The following is a 27,066-nucleotide window of genomic DNA, read 5'->3' as shown; positions in this document are numbered from 1 at the left end:
TTTTATCTGTGTCTAAAGCAGCATACGTGTTGAATCCCCAATTAGATTGAGAGATCTCTCAATACCATGACTACTTCTTCCTCTGGATCTCCTCCCAGCAGCCAGAGCAGGATTCCATAAGTAAGAAGAAACTCAGGGCCTAGGGCTGAGAGCATCAGGTGAGTGTTTATTTTGATCCTGTAAGCCTGGGCAAATTCTAGGTGCACAAGTCTTCAACAATATGGTGTTCTAATGCCAGTATGAGACAAGTAAAAAAGCCACACTCACTACCAAGTTGATAAAGGGAATTTATTGACAAGGATACTTAAGAGGAAACACGTGCATTTGAAACCCAGAGTCACTCCTGACCTCAAGAACCCCATAACACTGGTAGGCTATTATAAACCAGCTGCTTTGGAAGAATGGTGGGTCAAGGAATGGCACATGTAACAATGACAGCTATGGGAGTGTTGCCCCTTTCAGTTTAGGATTCCCAGCATTGGGAATTCTCCTCTGGCCTCAATACAGTTTGAAAAGCACACAATGAGGTGTCTGCTAGTGCAGACTTTCATAAAATTTCCAGCAGCTTGAGTCAACAAAAGTCACTAGCTTGAACCAGTCAATTTATAACATCACAGAGTGTTTCAACTGCATCTTTCAAATGAGGGCATGCTCTTGCAATTATATGCAAGCAAACCAATTAAAGCAAAAGTTTAACAACCAACGACAAAGTGACAAGCTAACCAGGTTACATAAAGTCTAGCCAATCACACATGGTGGGTTAAGCACCATTTGTGGACTACCTGGATCAGCTTCGAGATGGACACACAGAAAAAAATATAGGAATACAAGATGAGATCAAGGCACAAGAACAAATCTGAGAACTGGCTGGGTGAGCGCCCATCTGAATAGAGGTAGGTCAATTCAGGAAACAGAGTCGATCTGTCCAAAGCAAGTCCTGCAGGCATCTGTGGTCTTATGCTAGCTAGGTCCACTGGAACAATACACCACGTACTTTTCCCTCGGGGAGTTCCTTTCTAGGATGCACTCACTGTACCGGAAGGGCAGCTTCACGGTGTCCTTTCTGGCCCCTACAGGGCTTCACGAGTTCCGGATATCCAACAGCTTTGGTGCTTTCCCCTAAAAGCACAGTTGAAAGTTTTGGCTTTATTTGATGACAGAAAAAAAAAACTGGCTTTAAGAAAAATTGCTAGGCAGGAAAGTTGGCTTCAGATTCAGGAAGCTCTGGATTCAGGTCACAGCTCTTACACATACGGACTCTATACTACTAAGACTAAGTTGTAGAATAGATTGTTGACCTCTACTAGAAGAAGCAATTAACTCATAAGGAGTTCCTTACACTAATGAAAGCACAGGTTTGGACAAAAAAAAAATCCCTGTGATAATAATGCACACCCCCCCAAGGGGGTTGAACTTTAGCATGATCCAACAGATGGCAGTCAGTGAAAGCTAAGAAAAGAGAGACCTACAAAACTGCCCTGTTGGCCAATATTCATGGGGCAGGGCTTGGGCATATTTCCAACTGGCAAGAACATATATTCCCTCAAAGATCTGGGCAGCAGGGGCAGCTAGGTGGTGCAGTGGATAGAATCAAGAGTCAAATTCGGCCTCAGACACATAACACTTACTAGCTGTGTGACTCTGGGCAGGTCACTTAACCCCAACTGCCTCACTAAAAAAAAAAATCTGGGCAGCAGGTTTCAAACAAATTGAATCAACTCCAATTCCTTCTTTGTGTTCAGGCCTCATGGATCTCTTTCTGTGTTTGGTGGAAAGAGGACTTTACAGTAACAGGTGGATACTTCTGAGCTTCATCTTTAAAAAGATGGTAAGGGACCGGCATAAAGAAGCTGAAGAGGGGAAATGCAAAACTGGCATTTGATGAGATTCTACCAATAAATATTTGTTGAGAATCACCTATTGTGTTCTCAGTTCTGTTCTAGGCCCTCTAATGAATAGAAGAAATGTGTAAGACATGGTCCTTGCCCTCAAAGAAGTTACATTCTTTACTTTTGGTGGTATTTCAATGGAAATCCTGCAATCAAGTTTGGAACCGAGCTCTCTCTCCAGTGTTTGGTGGGGGCTGATGAAGAGCAATTGAATAGCCATCTTTCTGGATGGCTCCTCAAGGTGAACCTAACAAACTCACCTGGGTTGGGCGTCCTTTTGGTCTCCACTTCTGGGGCCACCTTAGGTGAAGCAAAGATGGAAGGAAGGATCTCTATCGGCTTCATCCATCACCTCATCATCTCTCTGCGGACTTTCCATTTTCTCCACTTTCACCACAACCTCAGCACCAGAATTCTCTCTCCGAGGTTTCTCTTCCTCAGAACCACTCTCCTGGCCCATGTACCTCCCAGACACCAGACATGTTGGCTTCTCCACGGTCTCCTACAAAACCCTTTTTATCACTGCTCATAGCTCCATCCATTGAGGATCCAAATTTACAAATACAACAGAAAATGATGTTAAGCAGTAGGGACAAAACCTCCACTATCTGGCTGTGATTCATAATTTAGGTGCTAGGAGGATGATTAAAAGATGGGTGGGGGCAGCTGCCAGCCTGCCTAAAGGTAACAGGAGAGACAAGATCAACACTCAATGGTTTTTCTTTCCTAGAGATTTTTAGCATTATCTGCTCCAGGAAACAGAAAGGCAGTACCCTAGTTTTGGAGTCTAGCTCTACTACTATTACCTGTATCACCTAATTACCTACTTTACTACTACCTGTGTAACCTTTAGCAAGTCTCTTGACCTTAATTCTATCATCCATAAAAACTGAAGGGTTCAAGCTTGATGATCTCTTGGATTTTGTCATCCTGAACTAATATTGTCCCTTATCCAGTTCTCCCAACAATGCACATTCACACTCCCCCAGGTAACGGAATCCACAAGAAACTCAATCATCTCTACGTAAGCCACTTCTGTAGGAGCTGATCCCTAGAAAATATGTAAGCCCAGTTACCTTCCATTAAGTCATTTAGTCATTTTTAACATTCTCAGTATACTATATATAAAAGGGGAGGGGGAAGGGAACAACCACCACACAATATATTCCAGAGCCAAATAAAGTTTTCAGGTTATCTGTGCTACTATTCTCTCTCCATCCATCCATCCCTCCCTCCCTCCCGTCCCCACACCCACTCCAAGATAATCAAGAGATAATTATACATTAAACATATATTTAAGCCTTCATTCACAGTGTTTATACCCCAATCTCCCACCTGAAGCTCTGGGACAAACAGCACAGCTTCTTCAGAGACTGATGCCATTTCTTCATCATGGTCAAGATCCTCCTCCTCTTTGGGCCTATCCTTCTTACCCCCCGTTTCTGGCCCAGCTTGGGTTCTCACTGTCAAGCCAACAACACTGGGTAAGTCTTTAAGCTTCCCTAGGGGACGACTAAGTACAGTATCAGGAGCAGTGGAAGAGGAGGTGTTCTGGGGAGACCCTCTGCTCATCTTTCCACCGTGAGTCCCCTGGGGGGATGAGAGTGTCATTGCCGTCTCACCTTCCTCCTCCTCTGGTAAATCTTCCTCTTTCTTCACTTCCTGAGCACTACCTGCCTCCTCATATGAGGGTCCCATATCCAGCTCCATGGAGACCTCTTTTTTTATTTCATCACAAATGTCTGGCTCAGGAAGCCTGTTCCAATTCAACTTGGCTTCCTCCTCGGGTTCCTCAGGCTCTACTTTCACAATGTTCAGTAAATTCCCTGGCAGAAAATCGATAGCTTCCTGAGAGGTACGAGACAGCGGCTCCAGGACCTGCCTCCCATCCTGTGTCTTCACAACAGTCCAGCTGTGAGCATTACCCTTAAACAAGTCTACCTGACTACCTGGTGTGGGAGGCCCTGGGCTGTGTTCTTCTTTGGGGTATGGACTTGGACAAAGAGGAGATGACTCTTGGGGTTCCAGTTTGGGTTCCACGACTGGAAAGGCACTTTCCCCTTCAGCCTGAGGACAAGGAGTATTTTGTTTCACTTGTGTATTTTCCTCAGGGGTAGGTGGCACAGGAAGATTCACAGGGTTACCAGAAATAATTAAAGGTGGAATAGAAGAGGCTATAAGGGGCTGGCTGAATGGACAGATGAAAGATGTGGGGCTAACCAAGAGGGTAGTTATGGGGACGGTCTGAGGACTCTGAGCTATAGCTCTAAGAGGCTGGATCACATTAAAATTGTTGTTAAGACTCACAACTTCCACAGCGGTGGCAGGAACAGTGAGGATTACCCGGGGAGGGGCAACGACAGGGGCAGGTTTCAAGGGACGGGAGCCCTTGGCCCACTTTTTCTTTGGGGGCTTCACCCCTGGCTCACATCGTTTGGGAGGGACAAGTGATGGCAACAAGAACCTGGGTCTGAAGACTGCTGCAGCAGGAGAAAGGAAGGTTTGGGACCTAGCTGTGTTCTTGGAAGCTACAGCTGGCAATGTCACGGGAATCTCCCTGCCATTCCTCCCAGTGCCACTGGAAGGTGAAGCCTCTGGCCCTGTCTGCAAGACAGTGGCTGGCTGGATCAGCTGGGAGTTTGGGATCTCCACTTTCCTTGGAGGTGCTTCCGATTGAGCTAATCCAACTCGAGTGTTATCGTTTGAGCAAGGTTGGAGAGAAGGGGCAGGGCGGATAAGGAGGGGTTTCAGGACCGATGACCTCTGCCTCCAAATCCTCCTAGATGAAAATCGTTTGGCAAGTGGTTTCAATGTCAGCACCACGCTCTTGGGCAGCAGCAGGGGATATCGGCTATCATTCCCTGACTCCAGACCTGAGTCAGAACTTGTCTCAGCTAATTCAGACATATTTCCTGATTCTCCACCATCATTAGCTAAATGCTGTATTTCCTCCTGGATAGCTGGCAAACTGGCCTGGAGGGAGACAAAAACTCTGGTTATTTATTAGGGTTGAAGAGAAATAAGGAGGCTATCAGGAATCTGATACTCTTTGTGAAACTTTAAGGACTCTCTCGAAAATAAAAAGACATTTCTTCCTCCCCCACTGACAAATTTCTACTGAGTCTACTCCCTAAATAAAGATTCTGCCTGTACTCTAGACACTTTCTCCTTCCCCAAGTCCTGAAAACCTTCCCATAGAAAACTAGAATTTTATTGTATCAAAATCAGGAAAACAAGTTCTGAAGGGACCAGGAAAGCAAAAAGGAAATGTGTTATCATATGGTTTAAACAATATTCATATTTAACAAACCATATATAATGGAGTTTTGTTTCACATATGATCATTTTTATTCTTGTTTGACTATTTGAAGGTGTTTTTATTCATGATTACAAAGCTTCGAAAGAATTTTTTTCTTAAAGTTTATATCCAGTTATGCAGGAACCAAAATGAAATTGTGCCACCTCTGTAAGGCATGTCCAACACAAAAGAGACTCTCACTTAGTTAGAAGTTCAGGGTAGATGAGAACATTTCTTAAGCTTTCCTGCAGCCCATTCTATGACTGCTGCCTTGCAGAGCTGAACTAGACTCTCTAAGTCTCTTGCAGTGAGTTTTCCATGACATCTCTGGTTTTCTGTAGGTCTTTCTAGGAGGAACAATAAGGCCTGTACCTTTAACCAGAATGGGAGATGTCGCTCTTCCCTCTCCACAGGTGGCTTCCACTCATCAGGCTGAAGCTCCTCACAGCACTTAAACAATATTGGCAGCTGCTTCGTCTTCTTATAATACTGAGAACACAGAACAAGCATGAGTGATAATCCTCATGTTATAAGCCAGGTTGGAGTTGGGATGGAAGAAGAGGGAAGGGAGTAACACATGGGAAATTAAGGGCATTTCCTGTTCCTGTGGATGCAAGCAGACATAGGATTCACACACGTGTCAAGTTGGGGGTTTCTGCACTCAATGAGCATGATCCCACCCTTGTTCCAATGTCCCATTTCTTTGTCCCCTAGACTCAGCTGGGGAGAGGGGAGGGAAGGGGAAGTAAGTGAGGAAATGAAGATGAAGCAATCACACTGCTCAAGTCCTGCTCAATTCCCCATGGGGAAGTGCAGTAACAAGGCAAACAGTCAAGAGAAGGGCACCCACTGCCCTCACCCTGGGCACACCCTGTACACATGTGTGTATGTACAGAGGGAGAAAGGGAGGTACATGATGGCAACGTTTAACACAATGCTTCAAAACAAGGGAGTTCAACTTAAAACTTAAGAGTCCTCAATTCTACCTTCTATCAAGCAAACTACCCTTTTCCACAAAAGGCAGAGAGGTTGGGATAGAGATGAAAAGAATAAAGAAGAGGTGGCTCACTTTAATGATATTGTCAGGAGCCCGGCTAATGTTGAGATTCTTGATTCTCACTGTCAGCTGGTGAGCAGACTTGGCAGTCAGGAGGTATTTACTGATTAGAGGCTTTGGAAACTCAGTCCCTTCAAAATGTTTCAGCCCCAAAGCTAATAAGCTGAAAAAGATGCACAGACTCAAAAACAGGCCTTGACCCTCCTTTCAAATACTTCTCCCAACTTCCCAGACTCATTTCCATCCCTCCCCACAACCCAGTTCTATGATACCCTCTCTGTCCCCAGCCACCAATGACTGATGGCTAAAGCTCTGTCCAACCAGTTTTTCTGCACTTAATTCTCTGTTACTGGTGGTCTGCCATATCGTTTATGTTCCATCTGCCCATTAAATCGGTTGTTCCCCAAGGGAAGAGCTTGTGACTCCTCCCTGTTTTCTGATTTTTTACTTCTTCCTAACATTGAATACCTACTTGTCTTCTGCTTTGGTGAAGAATATCTTATCCCTGGGATGCTTCACCTTCAGGGAACGTATTGGTAGCAGCTCTGGATACATGAAGACCTTGCTTGTGGCCAGAATCCAGGCCACTTGCTTAGGCAGACAAGGAAATTCGCTGGCTGTAAGAAAAATCTATGGTTCATAGAACGCTGGAACTATGAGGGCTCAGAGATCATAGTACATCTCTTTGCACTCTTAGGCCCAAGTCGTCTTTAAATCATATACAATATTCTTTAGAATACGCAATTACAGAAGATTGTGGAATCAATCAACAAGCATTTTTTATTAAGTGTCTACTATATGCCAAGCATTATGCCAAGCACTGGAGATACTGATGGGTTTTTTTAAGTCTTAAGGAACTTATATTTCCCTCAAAAGAAACAACAGGTACATTTATTAAGTATGTACAAAACAAATATGTTGAGATTTAAAGAATAAAATTTTAATACGTTAAATGCAAAGTTGTTAGGGAAGAAACTAGTGTTGCCTGCGGGAATGAAGATTCTATAAAGTGGGGGTGAGAAGAGAATATATTCCAAGTATGGGAAATAGGACAAAGACACAGATTCAGAAGATGGAGTCTATGTGTGAGGAACAAATACTTCCCTTTGACCAGGACCAGAGAGTGCAGTAAAGGGAGTAATGTCTAATTACAAGGGTTTTAACCTTTTTGTATCATAGGCCCATTTGGCAGTTTGATGAATCCTCCCTCAGAATAATGTTTTAAATGCATAAAATAAAATACAGAGGACTACAAAGGAAATCAAATAATACAGAATTACAGTTACCAAAATATTTTAAAAACAAGTTCATGGACCACAAGTTAAGAATCCCTGATCTAACATAATATAGCTAGAAAGACAGATTCAGACTAGTTTTTGGAGGACTTTAAATACCAATATTTTATTCTAGCAGCAACAGGAAGCCACTGGAATTTACTGGGTAAGGGAGTGACATGGTCAAATCTACACTTAAGGAAAATTTTGGCCCCTCTGTGGAGGCTGAACTGGAGCAAGGAGACTTGGACTAACTAGGAGGCAAAAGACGATGAGGGGCTAACTAAGGGTGGTGGTCATGTGCGAAAAGGGCTCACATGCAAAAGATGTTAAGGAGGCAGAAACAGCAAGATCTGGAAACTGATTGGATCCTTCAGATCCTTTCTCCAACCCTAGACATCAACTCAAGTCTGCTCATTTCCTTTGAAGTGAAAATCAATTGGCCCTATTTTCCAAATAATTATTTATCACACCTTTGAAGGACAAGTTATATACCTGCCACCCCATCTCTCCTATATAAATGTACTCTACTTTGCTTGACTTCCCTAGAGCCTTCTCCAAAATAAAAGGCCTCCATTTTTTAAACCTTTCTTTTTCACAGTTCCTATATTTCATTGTTTTTTGTTTGACTGTCATGCCAAGCTGTGTCTCTTATAAGCTGTAACTAGAAAATCCTGAGAGCACCTGAAACAACGGAAGTCCCTCAATGCCTGCTCACTTCTAAATGTCACTGTTATTCTGGACAGATCTGCTGAATTTATTTCTTCTTCTACAAAATGCTTCAAAGTCCCCAGAAGAAAAATCATTTTGGCTCTAGAAATACAGGATACTACCTTTGAATGGGCATCAGTAAACTCTCAATGAAGGACTTCTACAGAGAATATCTTGGTGAGTGTATGTCCTTCTCACGCTTTATTTTAATGAAAAGAACCAAGGACTTTGACTCAAACCAAGCTATGAACAAAGGTACAGACCAAACCATACTGAACCTGATCCAAATTTAATGTATAAGTTTATTTTAGCAAACAGTAAGCCAAATCAAAGCTCCATTCCCCAACCCCACCCAAAAAAGTACCTGGTAAATCAATTTGAACCAGAACTAAACCTGTTACTCTATGTTTTACACAACTTGTGATGAGTGGCAGGGTTCAAAGAGTCAGAAGATCTGGTAGGTCCAAGACCTGACTCTCACTCAGTGAGAAGCCAGAGGCAAGTTACTTAACCTATCTTAGTTTCAAACAGCTCTTTAAGAATATAGACAGGCTGTAATCTTCACAGGTGCCAAAAGGGCCCACACCAGTAAAATCACAGGTCCTTGATGCAGTAACACAACACTATGAAAACAGTCACATGACAGCTAAATCTGACCTGAATTTACATTTCATTTCATCTAAGTTACTGGAAAGAACCCTGTACTAGGACTCTAGAACCCTGTACTTGGGCTCTGGCCCTAGTTCCATCGTTACTAACTACACAGACCAAGCAAAATTACTAAGTTCCTATGTCCCAGTTTATCTATTTGCAAAATGGAAATCTACTTGCCTTGCAAAGATGTGTGAAAAAGATGGGTGCTTTGAAATATAAATTCATTATATAAATTAAGATTCTTATTAGACATGCACTCAGGTGAACTCAATGTAGAATACACATTACAGCGACCTGAAAAATTCCCAGAAATTCACATACACCAACTTATTGGACCTATATTCTCGTTGCCCCAACTCTTACACTTAATCTCATTCCTGTTTCTATCTCCACTTTGGAAACTAATTTTTTTTCCCTATATACTTCGTCACCTACCCATGTTCTCTTCCTGGCTTAAACCATCCAAACTATGTAAAAGATGTGGAAGAATCCCAAAGGAGAAAGAACATAAAGCATCAGCCCTAGTCACATTTAACAAGTTCCCCAAACAGACCAGTATCACCACACACTCAAAACCGTACTTGGATATTCAGGGCTTAGTCCTTCATCATTCTTCTGGACATTTTTCTGAGGGCTCAAGTCAATGTTGACATGTGAGTGAAAGTCTTCAATGAGCTGTATAGCACCCTTCAGGTTACAAGGCTGGAATGTGGTCTGAAACTTGGGATTAAACTGCTGGTGAAGGGCAACAGAGCTTTGAGCAAAGGTCCCCAGTTCCCTCTGGGAAAACACAGAACACAATAGTTAAGCTGCATCACAGAAATACATAAGGAATACCATGCAACCCACACACCCGGATCAAGAAACTCTTCCTACTTACAGGGAAGGGTTATAAGGTGGAGTAAAATAGTATTTCAGTGGCAAAACAAATTCTATTTAGAGCCTCTTTAAGAAAGTATTTCCTAATAAGCCCCAATCCATTCTGATTCCCCCTTTAGTCAAAATGCTAGAAGCACATACACTTACTGTTCATACTATATTCCCTTATTTTCATTTGTACATATGCTATACTGAAAATGTCTTTTTTTTTTTTTTTTTAGTGTATTCTCTTCCAAATTAGACCATAAGCTATTTGAGAAGCAGGACTACAAGATACTACTGGTTAGAACACTGAAATTGGATTCAGGAAGACCTAGGTTCAAATCCTGCCTCAGACATTTACAAGCACTATAACTGTAGAAAAGGCACTTTACCTAAGCCTCAGTTTCCTCATCTGCAAAATAAGGAAAATAATACCAGCCTACCTTTTCAAGGCTGTTGTGAGGCTCAAATGAGAGTGTATGTAAAGCACTTTGAAAAGAGGCACTCAAATATTGCCATGGAAACGATTAAAGGGCTACCACCAACTTTATCATTCAAATGCCTATATCTACAAAATAGTTCACCAAACCCCTGTTACCAACCTCAAGGACAATTTTATAATAGAAGAAAGTTCAGGATTTAAAGTTCTACCTCTTCCTTTAACTCACTCCCTACATCATGTTATTTTTTACATTGTGCAAAATAAGGTTGGTATATAAATCACTAATGGTAAATGTTGCTTTGAAAACACTGCACATGCTAAGATATGAAAAAACAAACAAACAAACAAACCAGCATACCTACACAAAATTAAGCAGAACTAATGGACATCAATGAGGTTGTGGAAACAATATATTCTGTCCTTTCATAGGAACCTGATGTCATGGGAGGAAAAAGGCAGTAAGCAAATGCCTATGAACTCTTAGCCAATATGGGAAGAAATAGGAAGAAAAGGTAAAAATAGCTAAAATGAAGATCAAGGAGAACTGGTTAATGTAAATGAAGGGATCGATGTAAATCATGTAGGATGAGAGATTTTGGAAAACTATTTGCCAAGCTGATTTTGCACTTTCACTTTCAGACTCATGTATAAACAGGGCCTTACAAGAAACATCTTGGTGGTACTGGCCTCCGAACTGAGGCTGGGGTTGGTGCTGGCCAGAAGGTGAATCTGAGTCAGGAGCTGAACATGCTGGGGAGGGAGAAAAAAAAATACAAAATACATCAGAGACATGGAAGGTGTTATTGTTTCAGGAACCTAGGTAGATTTTACCGACGTATTTGCAACTTTAATCCAAACACTGTGCTTCCTTCGGAGGATACCGACCAGTTTTAACGCGCTTCCTTAACTTGAACTTATCAGATATAAGAGCAGAAGAAATGAGCATGAGGAATTCAGATTGGATCTAAAGAAAAACTTTTCCTGCTCTGTGAGGGCTGTTGAGTTCTACAGCATGTTGTAGATGGGTGTCTTGTTATCCTGTACTAAAGACTACGGGTATATTTGGCATATCATTCATCACAATCTTTGGAGATCCCTTCCCAAAGAAGCTATGATTTAGTTTTTATTGATACTAAGAAGTCTCTTACTGGCCTCAGACTCCATGGGGACCAAGTATCCCCCTGTAAGGGGAATCTCACCTGCTGCATCTGTTGCTGAAGTCTATTCCTTTGAGCTACATCCAGAACCATTGTGGGCACGGTATTATCACCCTGGGGCTTGGACATCTCTGGTTTGGCCTTCTGTGCTTCCTGCTTCTGCTTAGGTAAAGACTTCTTGATCACTAAGTGTGCCACCAATTCATTTATGACATGATTTTGCTCATTAGGCAAGTTTGTTAGTAGTTCTTCAAACCTGTCCCCAATAGAGAGTGAATAATTTTAGACATTTTCCTTGCTCCATAACAATTTATTCTCTGAAAAGTCACCTTTTTCTCCCTCTTACCTTCCCTCTTTTCTCCCCACTGAGAAAGCAAGAAAAATAAAACTCCTGTTATAAACACGTATAATCGAGCAAAACAAATACTGTCTACATTCAAAAATAAATAAATAAATAAATAGATATGTGTGTGTCTCACAGGTTTTACCTCATGTCCTGCAAATTGGTAAAAATGACCAAAAAAGTAGCAACAGTCAATGCTGGAGAGGTTGTGGAATAAAGAACACTAATATATTGATGGAGCTGTGAAACAGTACAACCATTTTGGAAAACAATTTGAAATTATGCAAATAAAGTGATTAAAATGTCCATACCCTTTGAACCAGAGACTCCATTACTAAGTTTATACACCAAGGACTCCACCAAGAGGAAGAAAGTCCTCACATGCAATATATTTATAGCATGACTTTTTTGTGATAGCTAAACAATGGAAACAAAGCAGATGCCCATCAACTAGAGGAATGGCTAAATGAACTGTGGTTCATGAATATAATGGAATATGACTGGGCCATAAGAAATGATGTGTGTGATAAAGACAGAGAAACATGGAAAGATATATATAAACTGATACAGAGCAAAGGAAGCAAAGGCAAGAAAATCATATACACAGTAACGAGAACGACGTAAAGGGAAGAACTCCACACCAAAAATAAAAAATAAGTATAACAAAATTACAAGGATCAAATGTGACTCAAATTAAGAGATATGAGGAGAAAGCCCCAACCTACCCCTTCATGGAGATGGGAAGTTCACAGGTGCCATATTTTCAGACTTTTTCAATGTACTGATCAATTGAGCTAGGTTTTTTTCCCCTCTCTAAAAAAATCTTATTTGTTATGTGGAATGGCTCTCTGGTAGGGGAAGGGATACAGGGGGTAACAATGATGATGAAAGAAACAGAAAAGATCAATAAAAACTTATTTTTAAAAGTTTCATTTGGCAGTCTGAGTCCATCACCTCTCTATCAGGAGGTAAGAAGCATGCTTCATCATTAGTCCTCCAGACTAATGCTTGATTATCATAACAACTCATTTTCCATTACAGACCAGATGAGAGAGGGCTAGGAGAGCCTGAATTTAAGTTACTTTCTAGCCCCTCACCATCATCAACTACCACATAACAGCTAGGCAAGCCAAACTAACTGAAACAACAGTTCAACCTGAGGGATACAGGAGACATTATATCTCCTGTCAAACCTATTATCACCTCAGCCATCACCTCCCCTAACACTTTGGTGAGGGCAACCCAGATTCTGCACCCAAGATCCTTGAGATTAACCAAGATGTTGCTGTGAACCCAAGGCATCAGCCTTCTTTAGCCTCTCTCTCTCTCCCCCAGCCAATAACATCCAGGGGAACAACTTCTATGGAGATAAGCAGTCTTCCCACCAACATTAACTACCTACTCATCCCTGCTATCCTCCCATTCTTATTATCTTCCTCTCCTCCTACCTACTCCTTGAACAATCCCATCATGACAGCAATTGTGGAAATCAGGGTATAATCCACAAAAGAGGGAAAGGATGACCACAGGAATTCTGTTCATTTAAACCAGCAATTGTCAAATGTTTGATCTCAGGACCCCTTTACACTTAAAAATTATTGAGGTCCCCCCAAAAAACTTTTATATGGGTTATATCTATCCAGGTTGCTCAGCAATGAACTTAAAACCAGACCTTCAAAAAACTATATTATTCTCACATTTTAGTGAAAGCAAAAAGGTTTTTTCTACCATTGATAAGTAAAATAAAAAATTTTAAACATGGTTTGTCTCATTTTTATCTTATCCTTTTGTAATTTCTATATTTGTATAATGTACACAAGTACATTGGTATATATGTATAATTTATAAATAAATATACAGGTATTGGGGGTACATGTACAAACACTTATAGTGATGGGGTATGTGATCAAAAAAATTTGGAAACCAGGAACCCAGATAATGTACATATGAGTAAATGATCAGCCAAACAGCAAAAAGTAAAGAAGGGTATTTACATAACATTACCACTGAGTAACTGACAGCTGACATTCCTGCAATACGCTGATGTCTCACCTCAAAAATTTCCTTTTAACAGGGATTTACAGTTTTTTAGGGAAAAAACAAAAACAACCTACTTCCTCACTCCTGAACTTATCTGTTCCCCCTTGGGACCTAAGGCTTGTTTTCTCTTCCCCCTCACCCCTTCTTTCCTTCTTAGTCTTCCACTCTCTTTTTTCAAAAAGTCAAAAGTCCCACTAGCATAAAGCAGGGGTATCGTGTCACACTGTCTCTGCTGGGAGAACCCTGGAGGGGGAGAAGGATCCCACCTAGCCCTCATAAAACTTTCTCCTTTTAGTGCAGTAATAACTTTCCCCACAAGCCTCCATTCCTCTGCATATCCCACTCTACATTTCCATCTCCTAGATGACGCTGCTTCCCTGGCAGAACCAAGAAATGAAAAACCTTCAATGCTTCCCCTTGAAATGAGGGCAGAGCAACAAGACATTTACCTGGTAGCAACATGTTGATACAACCAGGGACTGGGAAGAGGCCCTGACTGAATTGCTATCTATAGCTATTAATTCAGTCAGTTTCTGGTACTCCTGTTGTGGCAAAAGATGTTAATTTCTTCACTGAACCTCTCTGGGGTCAAAATATTTTTCCTTTTTGAGGGAATGCTTATTCTATTTGATGATATAAGATAGAGAAACTTGAAGACAAATAAGTAACAGCAAAATCATCTTCGGGGGCAGAGCCAAGATGGCGGAGTAAAAGCAGTGACTTACTTGAGCTCTCCCTCAAACCCCTCCAAATAACTGTAAAAAATGGCTCTAAACAAATTCTAAAGCAACAGAACCCACAAAAAGACAGAATGAAACAAATTTCCAGCCCAAGACAACCTGGATGATTGAACGGAAGGTGTATCACGCTGGGCTGGGAGAGGAACGCAGTTTGGTGTGGGCGCGGAGGCCTCAGCGAACCTGGAGCAGGCCTCAGAGGACTGAATCACGGACAGCTGTGGTGGTTTCCAGACTTCTCAACCCAGGAACACTAAAGACAACTTAGAAGGTCAGTGGGAAAAGTCTGTGAGAAGTGCGGGGTCCCAGGCCCAGTCCCTACGCTCAGCCCCGGGGCGGTGGCTGCCTCCAGAGCTTCTGACCCACAGACTGAGGGAGAATCGAGTGGCTGATCAGACGGGGATTGCAGGGATCTTTCTGCTGGTGCAGGACTCTCTTGCTTTGCCCATGCTTGGTGGGTCACAGTGCTGGTTGGTGGTCCTGGGGTGAGGAGGAGTGCTGGCATGGAGGAGCTTGTAGTGGCTGTGGAAAGACAATCCTCCTCACAGTTCCAAGGCAGAAAAGAGTGCTTGTGGTCACTCATAGACCAGAGCATGGAACAGGAAAGGAGTAAACACCTCGCCCCTTATCATATCACCTTGGAAGAACTGAAAATTTTCAGGTCCTTAGAAATATCTCTGAAAACAGCTGCACAAAACCCCGGAAGCTTGGGACAGTATATTCTCCACACTGGAAGCAGACTCCTACCTTAACAAAGAGTTTATAACTCAAGTAACTGACTAGGATCATGAGCAAACAGTGCAAAAAGAATCAGACCATAGAATCTTTCTTTGGTACCAGATATCAAAACATACAACCAGAAGAAGACAACACAGTCAAAGCTCCTACATCCAAAGCCTCCAAGAAAAATATGAATTGGTCCCAGGACATGGAAGAGCTCAAAAAGAATTTTGAGAAGCAAGTAAGAGAAATAGAGGAAAAACTGAGAGTGATGCAAGAAAATCATGAAAAATAGAAGGTGAAGGGGATGAGAGAAAGGGGGAAAGATAGAAGGGGGGGAGAGATAGAAGGGAGGGCAGACTAGGGGAAGGGGTATTCAGAATGCATGCCATCTTGGGGTGGGGGGAGGGGCAAGATGGGGTGAAAATTTGAAACTCAAAATCTTGTGGAAGTGATGTTGAAAACTAAAAATAAATAAATTTTAAAAAAAGGAAAAAAAAATAAAAGAAATTTTTTTTAAAAATCATGAAAAACAAGTCAACAGCTTGCTAAAAGAGACCCAAAAAAATACTGAAGAAAATAACACCTTAAAAAATAGCCTAACCCAAATGGCAAAAGAAGTCCAAAAAGCCAATGAGGAGAAGAATGCCTTAAAAAGCAAAATTGGCCAAATGGAAGAGGAAGTCCAAAACCTTACTGAAGAAAATACTTCCTTAAAAACTAGAAAAGAGTAATTGGAAGCTAGTGACTCTATGAGAAATCGAAACACTGTAAAACAAATTCAAAAGAATGAAAAAATAGAAAACAATGTGAAATCTCATTGGAAAAACAACTGACCTGGAAAATAGATCCAGGAGAGATAATTTAAAAATTATTTGACTATCTGAAAGCCATGATCAAAAAGAGCCTAGACATCATCTTTCAAGAAATTATCAAGGAAAATTGCCCTGATATTTTAGAACCAAAGGGCAAAATAGAAATTGAAAGAATCCACTGATCACCTCCTGAAAGAGATCCCCAAAGGAAAACTCCTAGGAATATTGTAGCCAAATTCCAGAGTTCCCAGGTCAAGGAGAAAATATTGCTAGCAGCCAGAAAGAAACAATTCAAGTATTGTGGAAACACAATCAGGATAACACAAGATTTAGCAGCTTCTACATTAAAGAACCACAGGGCTTGGAATATAATATTCCAGAGGGCAAAGGAGATAGGATTACAACAAAGATCACCTACCCAACAAAACTGAGCATAATCCTTCAGGGGAAAAAATAGACATTCAGTGAAATAGAGGACTTTCAAGCAATCTTGATGAGAAGACCAGAGCTAAATAGAAAATTTGACTTTCAGATACAAGACTCAAAAGAAACAAGAAGAGGTAAACAGGAAAGAGAAATCATAAAAGACTTATTAAGGCTGAACTGTTTACATTCTGCATGGAAAGATGGTATTTGTAACTCATGAGTCTTTTGTCAGTATTAGAGTAGTGGGAGGAGAAAAAAATTATATGTATGTATATAGATAGAGAGATAGATTGATAAGTAGAGGGCACAGGGTAAGTTGAAGATGAAGGGGTGATATCTGGAGAATAAAATTAAGGGGTGACAGAGGATTATACTGGGAGAAGGAGAAAAGGAGAGGTAGAATGGGGTAAATTATCTCACATAAAACAGACAAGAAAAGGCTTTTACAGTGGAGGGGAAATGTGGGGAAGGTGAGAGGGAATGAGTGAATCTTATTCTCATCGGATTTGGCTTAAGGAGAGAATAACATACACACTCAATTGGGAATGGAAATCTATCTTACCCTACAGAAAACAGGGAGAGAAGGTGACAAGAGAGCAAGAGGATGATAGAGGGGAGGGCAGATTGGGGGAGGGGGTAATCAGAAGCAAACACTTCTAAGGAGGGACAGGGTCAAAAAAGAGAATAGAATAAATGGGGGGCAGGATAGGATGAAGGGAAATATACTTAGTTTTTCACAACATGACTACTATGGAAGTATTTTTCATGACTATACATGTATAACCTGATTAAAAAAAAAATCATTTTCTAATGGATCTATACTCCAGGCAGTGGGGCTAATGAAAGGGAAATGTGTGTCAAATGAGGCAAAATTGTATATAAGCAAAAAATGATATTTGAATTTGGAGAGCAGTATATTTAGGCAAGTTACTTAAAATCTGTTACATTTAATTTTTTATTTTTGGTGTGTGGTTGTTCCTTCCATTACCCTCACGGCTCATTTATACTAATATTTGAGAATTCCTAGCTGAGCCCAAGGGAAACTGAGATGATAAAGGGAAGCAAATCAGGGACTAAAAATTTGCTAGAGATAATCCACAAATTATGTAATTCATGAGCTGACTAATATGCATACCTGTCAGATTCCATTTCAACAAAATCCAAGAAATGATCCCAATTCTTTTGCTGTACTAGAATTTTTTTCTATCAGATATTATTTGAACTAAATGTGTACTGGGACTTAGGAGTCTTTTCAGTTGAGTTTTTGTTCTAGTTCTTGTGTTGATATGTGTAATGGAATTTGGCCTATGTTTTATTTATCACACTCTAGTTTATATTATCCAATCTATTAGACAGTAAGTTGTATAAAGGCAGGTGATATCCAGGCTTTTGTACTTCCATCTGCAAAACTGGCAAGCTCAGCTGGTTGGAGCACTGAACTAAAGTAGTGGGTTCCATTTGCATTTGGACCAGTTTGTCCTGGATGCCCTAATTCAAACCACATATCCTGCAAACATATGTTCACAATGGGACCAGGCAAATAAGTACAGCTGAAATAAATGAAAATGTGTCTTCATTACTGAAAAAAATTGACTTTATATGCATCTTTATATGCAAAAACAAGCACCACTTAAATTCTTAGTGCACAGATGCATATTCTATGGAATACGATCGGTACTTGTTAAGTGACTCACAACCTCTAACCACTGACCCAGATGGACGTGGGAAAAGAGGGAAGGAAAAGTACAGAAATTTGGGGCATAGCCTACAGCGAGGCTGAGCACACAGTCCAACGTAACTCTTTGCTACTCCTTACGAAGACAGTCTATCACAAATGTCAACAGGCTTCTGTCTGAACATGTAAAAATATCATGAAGGAGATTTCAGACCCAACAGAAATATCAACATACTTTGAAAGAATTCTCTTTAGGATGCTTGGGACTTCTGGGAGCCAAGATGATGGAGTAAGCAGGAAATCGCTGTTGCTCTTCCATATTCACCTTGGAAAAACCATAAAATAGCACCCCACAACAAATTCTGGAACAGCAGATCCAGTGGAAAGAGGGGAAACTTGGAGGAGTGGTAAGAAAGGTTGGTCTCACTCAAGTAAAAGGGGAGCGCGTTCCAAGCCAGTAAGTGTCCCAGCAAGCCAACACCAAGCCCCCACCTCAACAAACTAACAAGAGATCCTGAGCCCCAGGGTCACGGAGCAGGCAAATGCCAACCCCAGGACTCCTCATGTGCCTTAGCATAGCCAGGCGAACCTAATGAATATTGAGACAAAAATTTAAATAAAATCTTAGCAAAGAGATTACAGCAACTTATCAAAAGGATAAGACAATATGACCAGGTGGGATTTATATCAGGAATGCAGGGCTAGTTCAATATTAGGAAAACTATCAGCATAATTGACCATATCAATAATAAAATTAACAGAAATCATATGATTATCTCAATAGATGTAGAAAAAACTTTTGACCAAATACAGCGCCCATTCCTATTAAAAACACTAGAGAGCATAGGAATAAATGGAGTTTTCCTTAACATGATTAGTAGCATCTATGTAAAACCATCAGCAAGCATTGTATGTAATGGGGATAAGCTAGAAGCATTCCCAATAAAATCAGGGGTGAAACAAGGATGTCCATTATCACCACTATTATTCAATGCTGTACTAGAAATGTTAGCTTTAGCAATAAGAAGAAGAAAAAAAAATTAAAGGAATTCTAGTAATCAATGAAGTAATGAAGCTATCACTCTTTGCAGATGATATGATAGTATACTTAGAGAATCCTAGAGAATCAGTTAAAAAACTACTTGAAATAATTAACTTCAGCAAAGTTGCAGGATATAAAATAAACCCACATAAATCATTGGCATTTCTGTATATTACTAACAAAACCCAGCAACAAGAGATAGAAAGAAAAAGTCCATTTAAAACAACTGTAGACAATATAAAATATTTGGGGGTCTACCCACCAAGACAAATCCAAGAACTATATGGACACAGTCACAAAACACTTTTCACACAAATAAAGTCAGATCTAAATAACTGGGAAAATAACAGTTCCTTATATACAGGCCAAGTTAATATAATAAAAATGACAATTCTACCTAAATTAATTTACTTATTCAGTGCCATACCAATCAAACTACCAAAAATTATTTTATAGAGCTAGAAAAAATAAAAACATTCATCTGGAAGAACAAAAGGTCAAGAATATTAAGGGAATTAATGAAAAGAAATGCAAAGGAAGGTGGCCTCGCCATACCAGATTTAAGACTGTAATATAAAGCAGCAATCTTCAAAACTATCTGGTACTAAGAAATAGTGTGGTGGATCAGTGGAATAGGTTAGGTACACAAGACACAGTAGTCAAGGACTATAGTAATCTACTGTTTGATAAACCCAGACTCCAGCTTCTGGGATAGGAACTCACTATTCGACAAAAAACTGCTGGGAAAAATGGAAAATAGTATGGCAGAAACTAGGCATAGACCAACATCTTACACTGCATACCAAGATAAATGGGCAAATGATTTAGACATAAAGGGCTATACCATAAGCAAATTAGGAGAGCAAGTAATTGTTTACCTGTCAGATCTATGGAGAAGGGAAGAATTTATGACCAAAGAAGATAGAAAACATTATGAAATGCAAAATGGATAATTCTGATTACATTAAATTAAAAAGGTTTCACACAAACAAAGCAACCAAGATTAGAAGGGAAGAAGAAAACTGGGAAATAATTTTTACAGTTAGCGTCTCTGATAAAGGCCTCATTTCTAAAACATATAGAGAACTGAGTCAAATTTATAAGAATACAAGTCATTCCCCAACTGATAAACGATCAAAGGATATGAACAGGAAGTTTTCAAATGAAGAAATTAAAGCTATCTATAGTCATATGAAAAAATGCTCTAAATCACTATTGACTACAGAAATGCAAACTAAAACAACTCTGAGGTAACACCTCACACCTATCAGATTGGTTAATATGACAAAAAAGGAAAATGATAAATGCTGGAGAAGATATGGGAAAATTGGAGCACTAATGCATTGTTGGTGGAATTGTGAACTGATCTAACCATATTAGAGAACAATGGGAATTGGGGAACTATGGGAACTATGCCCAAAGGTCTATAAAACTGTGTATACCCTTTAATCCAGCAATATCACTACTAGGTCTGTATCCCAAAGATATCATAAAAACGGGAAAAGGACTTACATGTACGAAAATATTTATAGTAGCTCTTTTTGTGGTGGCAAAGAACTGGAAATTGAGAGGATGCCCATCAATTGGGAATGGCTGAACATGTAGTGGTTTATGATTGTAATGAAAGACTATTGTGTTATGAGAAATGATGAGCAGGTGGACTTCAGAAAAACCTGGAAAGACTTGTATGGTCTGATGCTGAGTGAAGTGAGCAGAACCAGGAGAACATTGTACACAGTAACAGTCACGTTGTACATTGACTAATATTGATAGACTTAACCCTTCTCAGCAATGCAAGGATCTAAGACATCTCCAAAGGCCTCATGATGGAAAATGCTATCCACATCCAAACAAAGAACTATGGCGTTTGAATGTAGATAGAAGCATACTGATGGCTATTTTTTTTCTTCCGTTGTGTTTTGTTTCCTCTTTCTGGTGGTTCTTCCTATTGGTTCTAATTCTTACTTACAACATCACTAATGTGAAAATATGTTTCATAGGAATGTATATGTATAGCCTATATCAGATTGAGTGCCATCTTGGGGAGGGAGGTCGGGAGAGAGAGGGAGAAAAATTTAAAACTCAAAAACTTATGGAAGTGATTGTTGATAAATCAAAATAAATTAATAAAAGTGAAAAAAAAGATTTTGTTGCAACCAACAATGCTTCAATAAATAGTCCATCACCTAAGGTGTAAATATATATAAATATATATTTAGTGATAATTGCATTGGTTTTAATGCAAATTCATGTATAAACAGTACAAGTCACAACCAAATTATCAAGGAACCACCATGTTCTCAAAAGCACTGTCTTATCAACTCAGGCCAACTCCTTCATGGTCACAGAAGTGCTATTCATTACAATTCACTAACCTGTCAAAAATCATACCGAGAACCAACTCCCAGAAGCATGAAAACAAGCCATTTCTAGCTCCTGAACACAAAGTTGCTTATAATTACTGGAAATCTGATGATTTTCTTGGGTTTATATTACATATTTTACTTTTTTTTTTTTTTTGGTGAGGCAATCAGGGTTAAGTGACTTGCCCAGGGTCACACAGCTAGTAAGTGTCAAGTGTCTGAGGTCGCATTTGAATTCAGGTCCTCCTGACTCAAAGGCCAGAACTCTATCCACTGCGGCACCTAGCTGTCCCCTTTGGATTCATGTTATAAGCATCCAACTTCCAGGAATATCACTCACATGATAGAGCCTGCAATTTCCTGAATACCAAGTTTCCTCTACAAAGTCCTGCTCCAATGCCTGACCCTGGCATCCCTGGATTCTCTAAGAATTCTCTTTGCAGGCCAGCATAGCTCAAGACTCTTGCCACGCTGGAAAGGCTTCGAGTGTGGTCCGTCAGTGTTGTTATATAGCTATGAGACACAGAACACAGCAGTTTGCAAAGAATTCCAAATTATTATTACAGAGATGGAGAGAGATGTATTGTGGATGTGAGCAACCAGAAATATCTACCAAATGAGATATTTTGAAGAACAGCATAAGTAAAGAATGTCTTCTGAGAAATTTATGACATGAAAATATGGATTAATCACCCATTCAGGACAAGAAACGGCTATTAGAGACGAAATACTCCACTGGGTTCAAGAGAAATCAAAGAAAGTCTTCAGGATGCTGGATGGACCCACTGTGGTAAAGTTCTAAGAGGACACAGATAAGTGTCACAAAGGACAGGCAGGTCCAGATAGGTTACAGTGTTCAGCCTCAGAAGGAACATCTGAATTGAAGATATCAAATATCCATCTGAATAAACACAAAGTTTAGGAAGTAGCTCCTAAAAATCAACACAAATGGCCAGTACAAGTCTCTCTACAACACATACATATGACTATTCTATTGGATAAATTCTCCTAGACCTTTCTCCACATCAACCTATCTAGAAGACCTGAACTACATGTAGCTTTTTTTTGGGGGGGTGGGGCTAGGCAATGGGGTTCAGTGACTTGCCCAGGGGCACATAGCTAGTAAGTGTCAAGTGTCTGAGGCCAGATTTAAACTCAGGTCCTCCTGATTCCAGGGCCAGTGCTCTATCCACTGTACCACCTAGCTGCCCCCACAAAGAGCACTGTTGAAGAAGAAAGTTTCCCAGACTACATTCCACACAAATCTGCTCATCTAACAGCTGAACTCTCTACAATTTAGCCAATCCCCCAGTATGCATCCAGCCTATTCTGTAAGGTTAACCATTGATTCAACAAATATTAAGTGCTTGCTTATGTGCCAGACATTGTGCTAAAGACTGGAAAGGGCTCTTAAGGGCGGAGACACTTTAGCTAAGGCCTGAAGAAGGGAGTAGGGGGTCCAAGAGGTGGAAGTGAGGACAATATTCTAGGCACTAGAAACAGCACAGGTGTGTAGAAAGTGAGATGGAGAGAAAGGAGGCTGGTAGCAGGGAAAACAATTAGGAGGCAATTGAAATCAACTGGGCGAGAGGTGATGTGGGCTTGAACTAAGCTGGTGGTTATGTAAGTTTGAAGGAAAAAAAAAAAGGGGAGCAGCTAAGTGGCCCTGTGGATAGAGCTCCAGCCTTGGAGTCAGGAGGACCTGAGTTCAAATCCGACTTCAGACAGTTGACACTTACTAGCTGTTTGACCCTGAGAAAGTCACTTAATCCCAACTACCTAAAGAAAAAGAAGGGAACAGATATTAGAAAGAACATGTAGGGAGAGTTAACAAAAAATCAGCAACTGAATAAATATGGGCCATGATGTACAGTACCAAAAAGGACTTTAAGGTGGTAGACCTAGAAAACTGGAAGGGTGATGGTACCCTTGACAAATTTTTTTTTTTTTAAATAGGAAAGGGGGGAGGTTTAGAGGAAATGAGTTCTATTTTGAGTTTGAGAGGACTATGGAACATCTAGTTGGAGATCTCAATCAGGTACTGCCAATCAACAAGAAGTTAACTAAGCACTTAATATGCAAAGAGTCAGATATGACTGAACTACTGAACAACAAACAATTATTTCCTACTGTGTCCTTTCCTCTACCCCCTCCCAGAAAGGCAGGACTGGATTACTCTATAATACTACAGGCTGGAGGATTTAGGACTGTGACTTTTGATAAAATGCAACTGCAGAAATGAAGAAAAACCTATATATTCAGTCTCTCCTCTTTAAATCACCTTGCCTTTGTCCATGGGTCCCAATGTAGATGAAGGCTGGAGGAAATTTCAGGGCAACAACAGACTTCTGATTAAGCTCTAGCAACCCTGAGAGCTAAAAACCTGCCTTGGCCAACTGTTTCTCTACTTTCTGGAAGACTAAAACATACTTTCTTTTTTTTTTCTGGTGAGGCAATTGGGGTTAAGTGACTTGCCCAAGGTCACACAGCTAGTGAGTGTCAAGTGTTTGGTCTGAGGCCGCACTTGAACTCTGGTCCTCCTGACTTCTGGGCCGGAGCTCTATCCACTGCAACCTAGCTGACCCAAAACATACTTTCTAAAGCAGTCACAGCATCAGGATGCAGCCCAAAATTCAGTAAGTCTAAGGGACAAAGGGAACTACAGGCGAAAATACACATATTTCTCTTCATTATCCTTGCTATTGAATAACCTTGATCAACTGAGAAATGAATGTGGATTCCTTTTTTGCATCACAGGTCAGTAAAGAGACAAATGAAAAAGTGCATTGAAAACACATAAAAGTACCATCCAGGTTTAGAGTATTTTCATAAAACTACAAAAATACAAAATAAGTTATCCTTTTTCTTACACACTATTGACCTTCCTATCAAGAATGTTCTAGTCCAAAACGTCCATATCCTCTGACCCAGAAATTCCATTATTAGGTATAGAGGTCAATGACAAAAAGAAAGCAGCTACACACACCAAAATATTTATAGCAGCATTTTTTTTTAATAGCTAACAACTGAAACAAAGTAAATGTTCATCAGTTGAGGAAAGGCTAAAACAGTTGTAGTTCATGAATGTAATGGCACATTAAGTTAGTTTTTTGTTTTGGTGATGGGGTTAAGTGACTTGCCCAGGGTCACACAGTTAGTAAGTGTCAAGTATCTGAGGTCGAATTTGAACTCAGGTCCTCCGGACTCCAGGGCTGGTGCTCTATCCACTGCGACACCTAGCTGCCCCAAGCTAGTTTTTTAAAAAGAGAATATGATGAATACAGAGAAGCAAGGAAGACAAAGATAAATTAATGTAAAGTGCAGCAAGAAGAACCAGGAAAACAATATACACTACGACTAGAGCAACATAAATGGAAAGAATGACAATAACACAAGTGAAACTTAATGCTTCAAAATTATGACCAAACTTGGTGCCAAAGAAGAAATATGAAAAAGCATCTCACCCTCTTCATTGCCATGGCAGGTTGACTATCAGTGTGGAATACTTCATATGTTATCATACTTGTCCAATATGTTGGTTAACTTTTCCTGAACTGCTTATTTTCTCTTTTTTATTCTTTGTTTAAAGGATTGATCTATGGGAAGGAGATAGGGAAATAAAACACTGGAAATATATAAAAAACAAAATATATTAATAAAATTTTATTGGGAAAAAAAAGATTTTCTAGTCCCTCACATTGACCCAATGCATCCAGTTAGGTACAAACTAATACTAAACCAAAAACAGATCATACAAAAGCATACACACCCACACCCACTCCCTACGCATCAATTATTTGGGACACTTCTATTCTTCCTATTCTCCCCAACTCTGAAAAACCAGCTTATTTATACACACAAGCCAATATGTCAGGGAAACCAAAAAGCCCATTAAATGCATGGGCCCACTCATAAAAGATACTCTACCAGCTTTAGGACAAACAGGCCATTCTGGTACTTCCATTCCTATACAAACACATACAATCCCATGAAACAGGCTCCTCTTATAGTATCTAATACATACAGCATTTGCTATGTCCCAGGCATTATACTAAGCATATTTAATCCTCACAACAGCCCTAGAGGTAGGTGTTATTATAACTCCCATTTTACATAAGAGTTAACTGAAGCAGAGTTAAGTGACTTGCCCAGGGTCACACAAAATTAGTTGCCAAATGATTGACTTGCTAGATGGTGTCTGGTGAGTGCACGGACAGTTAGCAGAAGTGGCTTGGTAGACAAATGGTTAGCCATGGACTCAAGACTTTGGAGCTGAGTTTGGATCCTACCTCTGATGATTACTAGCTGTGTGACCCTGGGCAAGTCACAACCTCTCAGCACTTTCGGAAGACTCTCTAAGACTACTGTCGCAGCAGTGACAGGCAGATTCCACCCTCTCGCTCCCTATTAGAGAGTACATTCCATACACCCTTCCTGTCTAGGCTATACACACCTACCCCCATACGTGTAAATTAGTGGCAGCACTTCCATTCTTCCCAACTCTAAAAACCAGCTTGTTCACACACACACACACACATATCTCCATACACACAAAATGGCCACTCTGGAATCCATATACCGGTCAGCCACCTCCTTGCACACTGAGGTTAACTCAGCCACTGATCACACAAGAAGACTGGTCTGTCAAGACTGAACCCCTCCCCCTCCAACCACTACCTGACGTTCATTCTAAGATACTCTTAGGACCCACAGGGTCCAGCCTGCTAGGGATGCCCACATCACACTATGCACACAAATGCCCTGGGCCTCGTCGGTCCCTGCGGGTGTTAGCAGTGGCTTCCCCTGAGACTGCCTCCCATCTGTATACATTCCCTAGTTAATTGCACTATCTCCACTGTTAGACTATCAGCTCCCTGAGGGCACAGGCAGCGGTTTTGCCTTTCTGACTCTTAGATCCGTGTCCGGCACCTTCGTAAGCAATTAATGAATGCTTGTTGACTCACTGGCCCAGCACCGCCTCTATTTGTTCTTTCCTCTTTTAGGCGCCCCCCCCCCCAATTCCCGGACTATTCCCCGGGAGAAGGGGGTACAAGGTCGCTCTCACGAGGCTGTAATAGAGCAAAGCCAGGCCGGTGACAGGGAAGACTGCAGGTCCTGCCCCCCCCCCGACAATTCTATCCCACCTACCCATCTTAAGAGCCAGCCCCCACCCCCAGCGGAGGCAGGGGAGCTGGGGTCGCTTCGGCTGCAAGGACTCCCAGCAGGAGGGAGAAAAGGTACACGTACACCCACATACACACATATATACACACAAACACACACACACACGTTCATGCACGCCCCGCCCCCTCCCCCCTCGCTTGGCACTCGCATCCCTCCCCACAACTCCGCGGTGGTGCCTCTCCCAGGGCTCACCCGCTTTGCACCCACCACGCCGGCACCCCCCTTGTCAGGGGCCACCTGCAGGTTGCTCTTCTCCGACTCTCCCTCGGACAAACCTGCCCAGCCTGGGGCCGGGTTAGCCCGAGGAACCGCTACCTCCCCGACTCCAGCTTCCACTTCAAGTGTCCCCAACCAGCCTCCTAAATTTCCACCGCCTCC

The 27,066-nt window shown here is 41.0% G+C and overlaps 1 protein-coding gene across 2 annotated transcripts; it reads right to left on the bottom strand.

Annotated features, from left to right (window-relative positions):
* Window positions 1-267: 267 nt before the first annotated feature.
* Window positions 268-27,066, bottom strand: YY1AP1 (YY1 associated protein 1). Of its 2 annotated transcripts, XM_027871407.1 has the most exons (12): window positions 26,881-27,066; window positions 24,969-25,100; window positions 11,386-11,599; window positions 10,850-10,936; window positions 9,465-9,663; window positions 6,717-6,861; window positions 6,257-6,407; window positions 5,560-5,676; window positions 3,512-4,862; window positions 3,225-3,352; window positions 2,150-2,391; window positions 268-1,119 (listed from the first exon to the last, which is right to left on the bottom strand). In XM_027871407.1, exons 3-11 carry the CDS (start codon window positions 11,470-11,472, stop codon window positions 2,191-2,193), a joined length of 2,466 nt encoding a protein of 821 aa, XP_027727208.1. In that variant the 5' UTR covers window positions 11,473-11,599; window positions 24,969-25,100; window positions 26,881-27,066; the 3' UTR covers window positions 268-1,119; window positions 2,150-2,190. The 2 variants fall into 2 exon arrangements, with proteins under 2 accessions (XP_027727208.1, XP_027727207.1); XM_027871406.1 differs by having other exon boundaries at window positions 3,225-4,862.

Source organism: Vombatus ursinus, unplaced genomic scaffold (genome assembly GCF_900497805.2).
Source record: "Vombatus ursinus unplaced genomic scaffold, bare-nosed wombat genome assembly UNPS02014798.1, whole genome shotgun sequence".
Classification (NCBI taxonomy): Eukaryota; Metazoa; Chordata; class Mammalia; order Diprotodontia; family Vombatidae; genus Vombatus; species Vombatus ursinus.
The sequence above is the reverse complement of the archived record's forward strand: the minus strand, read 5'-3'. Positions and strand labels throughout refer to the sequence as shown.

Excerpts from the sequence above, each read along its gene's own strand:
- YY1AP1 (XM_027871406.1), bottom strand. The coding sequence starts at position 11,472 with ATGTCCAAGCCCCAGGGTGATAATACCGTGCCCACAATGGTTCTGGAT. Across the intron at positions 10,937-11,385 it reads TTCAGCAACAGATGCAGCAG|CATGTTCAGCTCCTGACTCA; the intron begins GTGAGATTCCCC and ends CTCCCTCCCCAG. Across the intron at positions 2,392-3,224 it reads TGTTTGTCCCAGAGCTTCAG|GAGACCGTGGAGAAGCCAAC; the intron begins GTGGGAGATTGG and ends AGGGTTTTGTAG.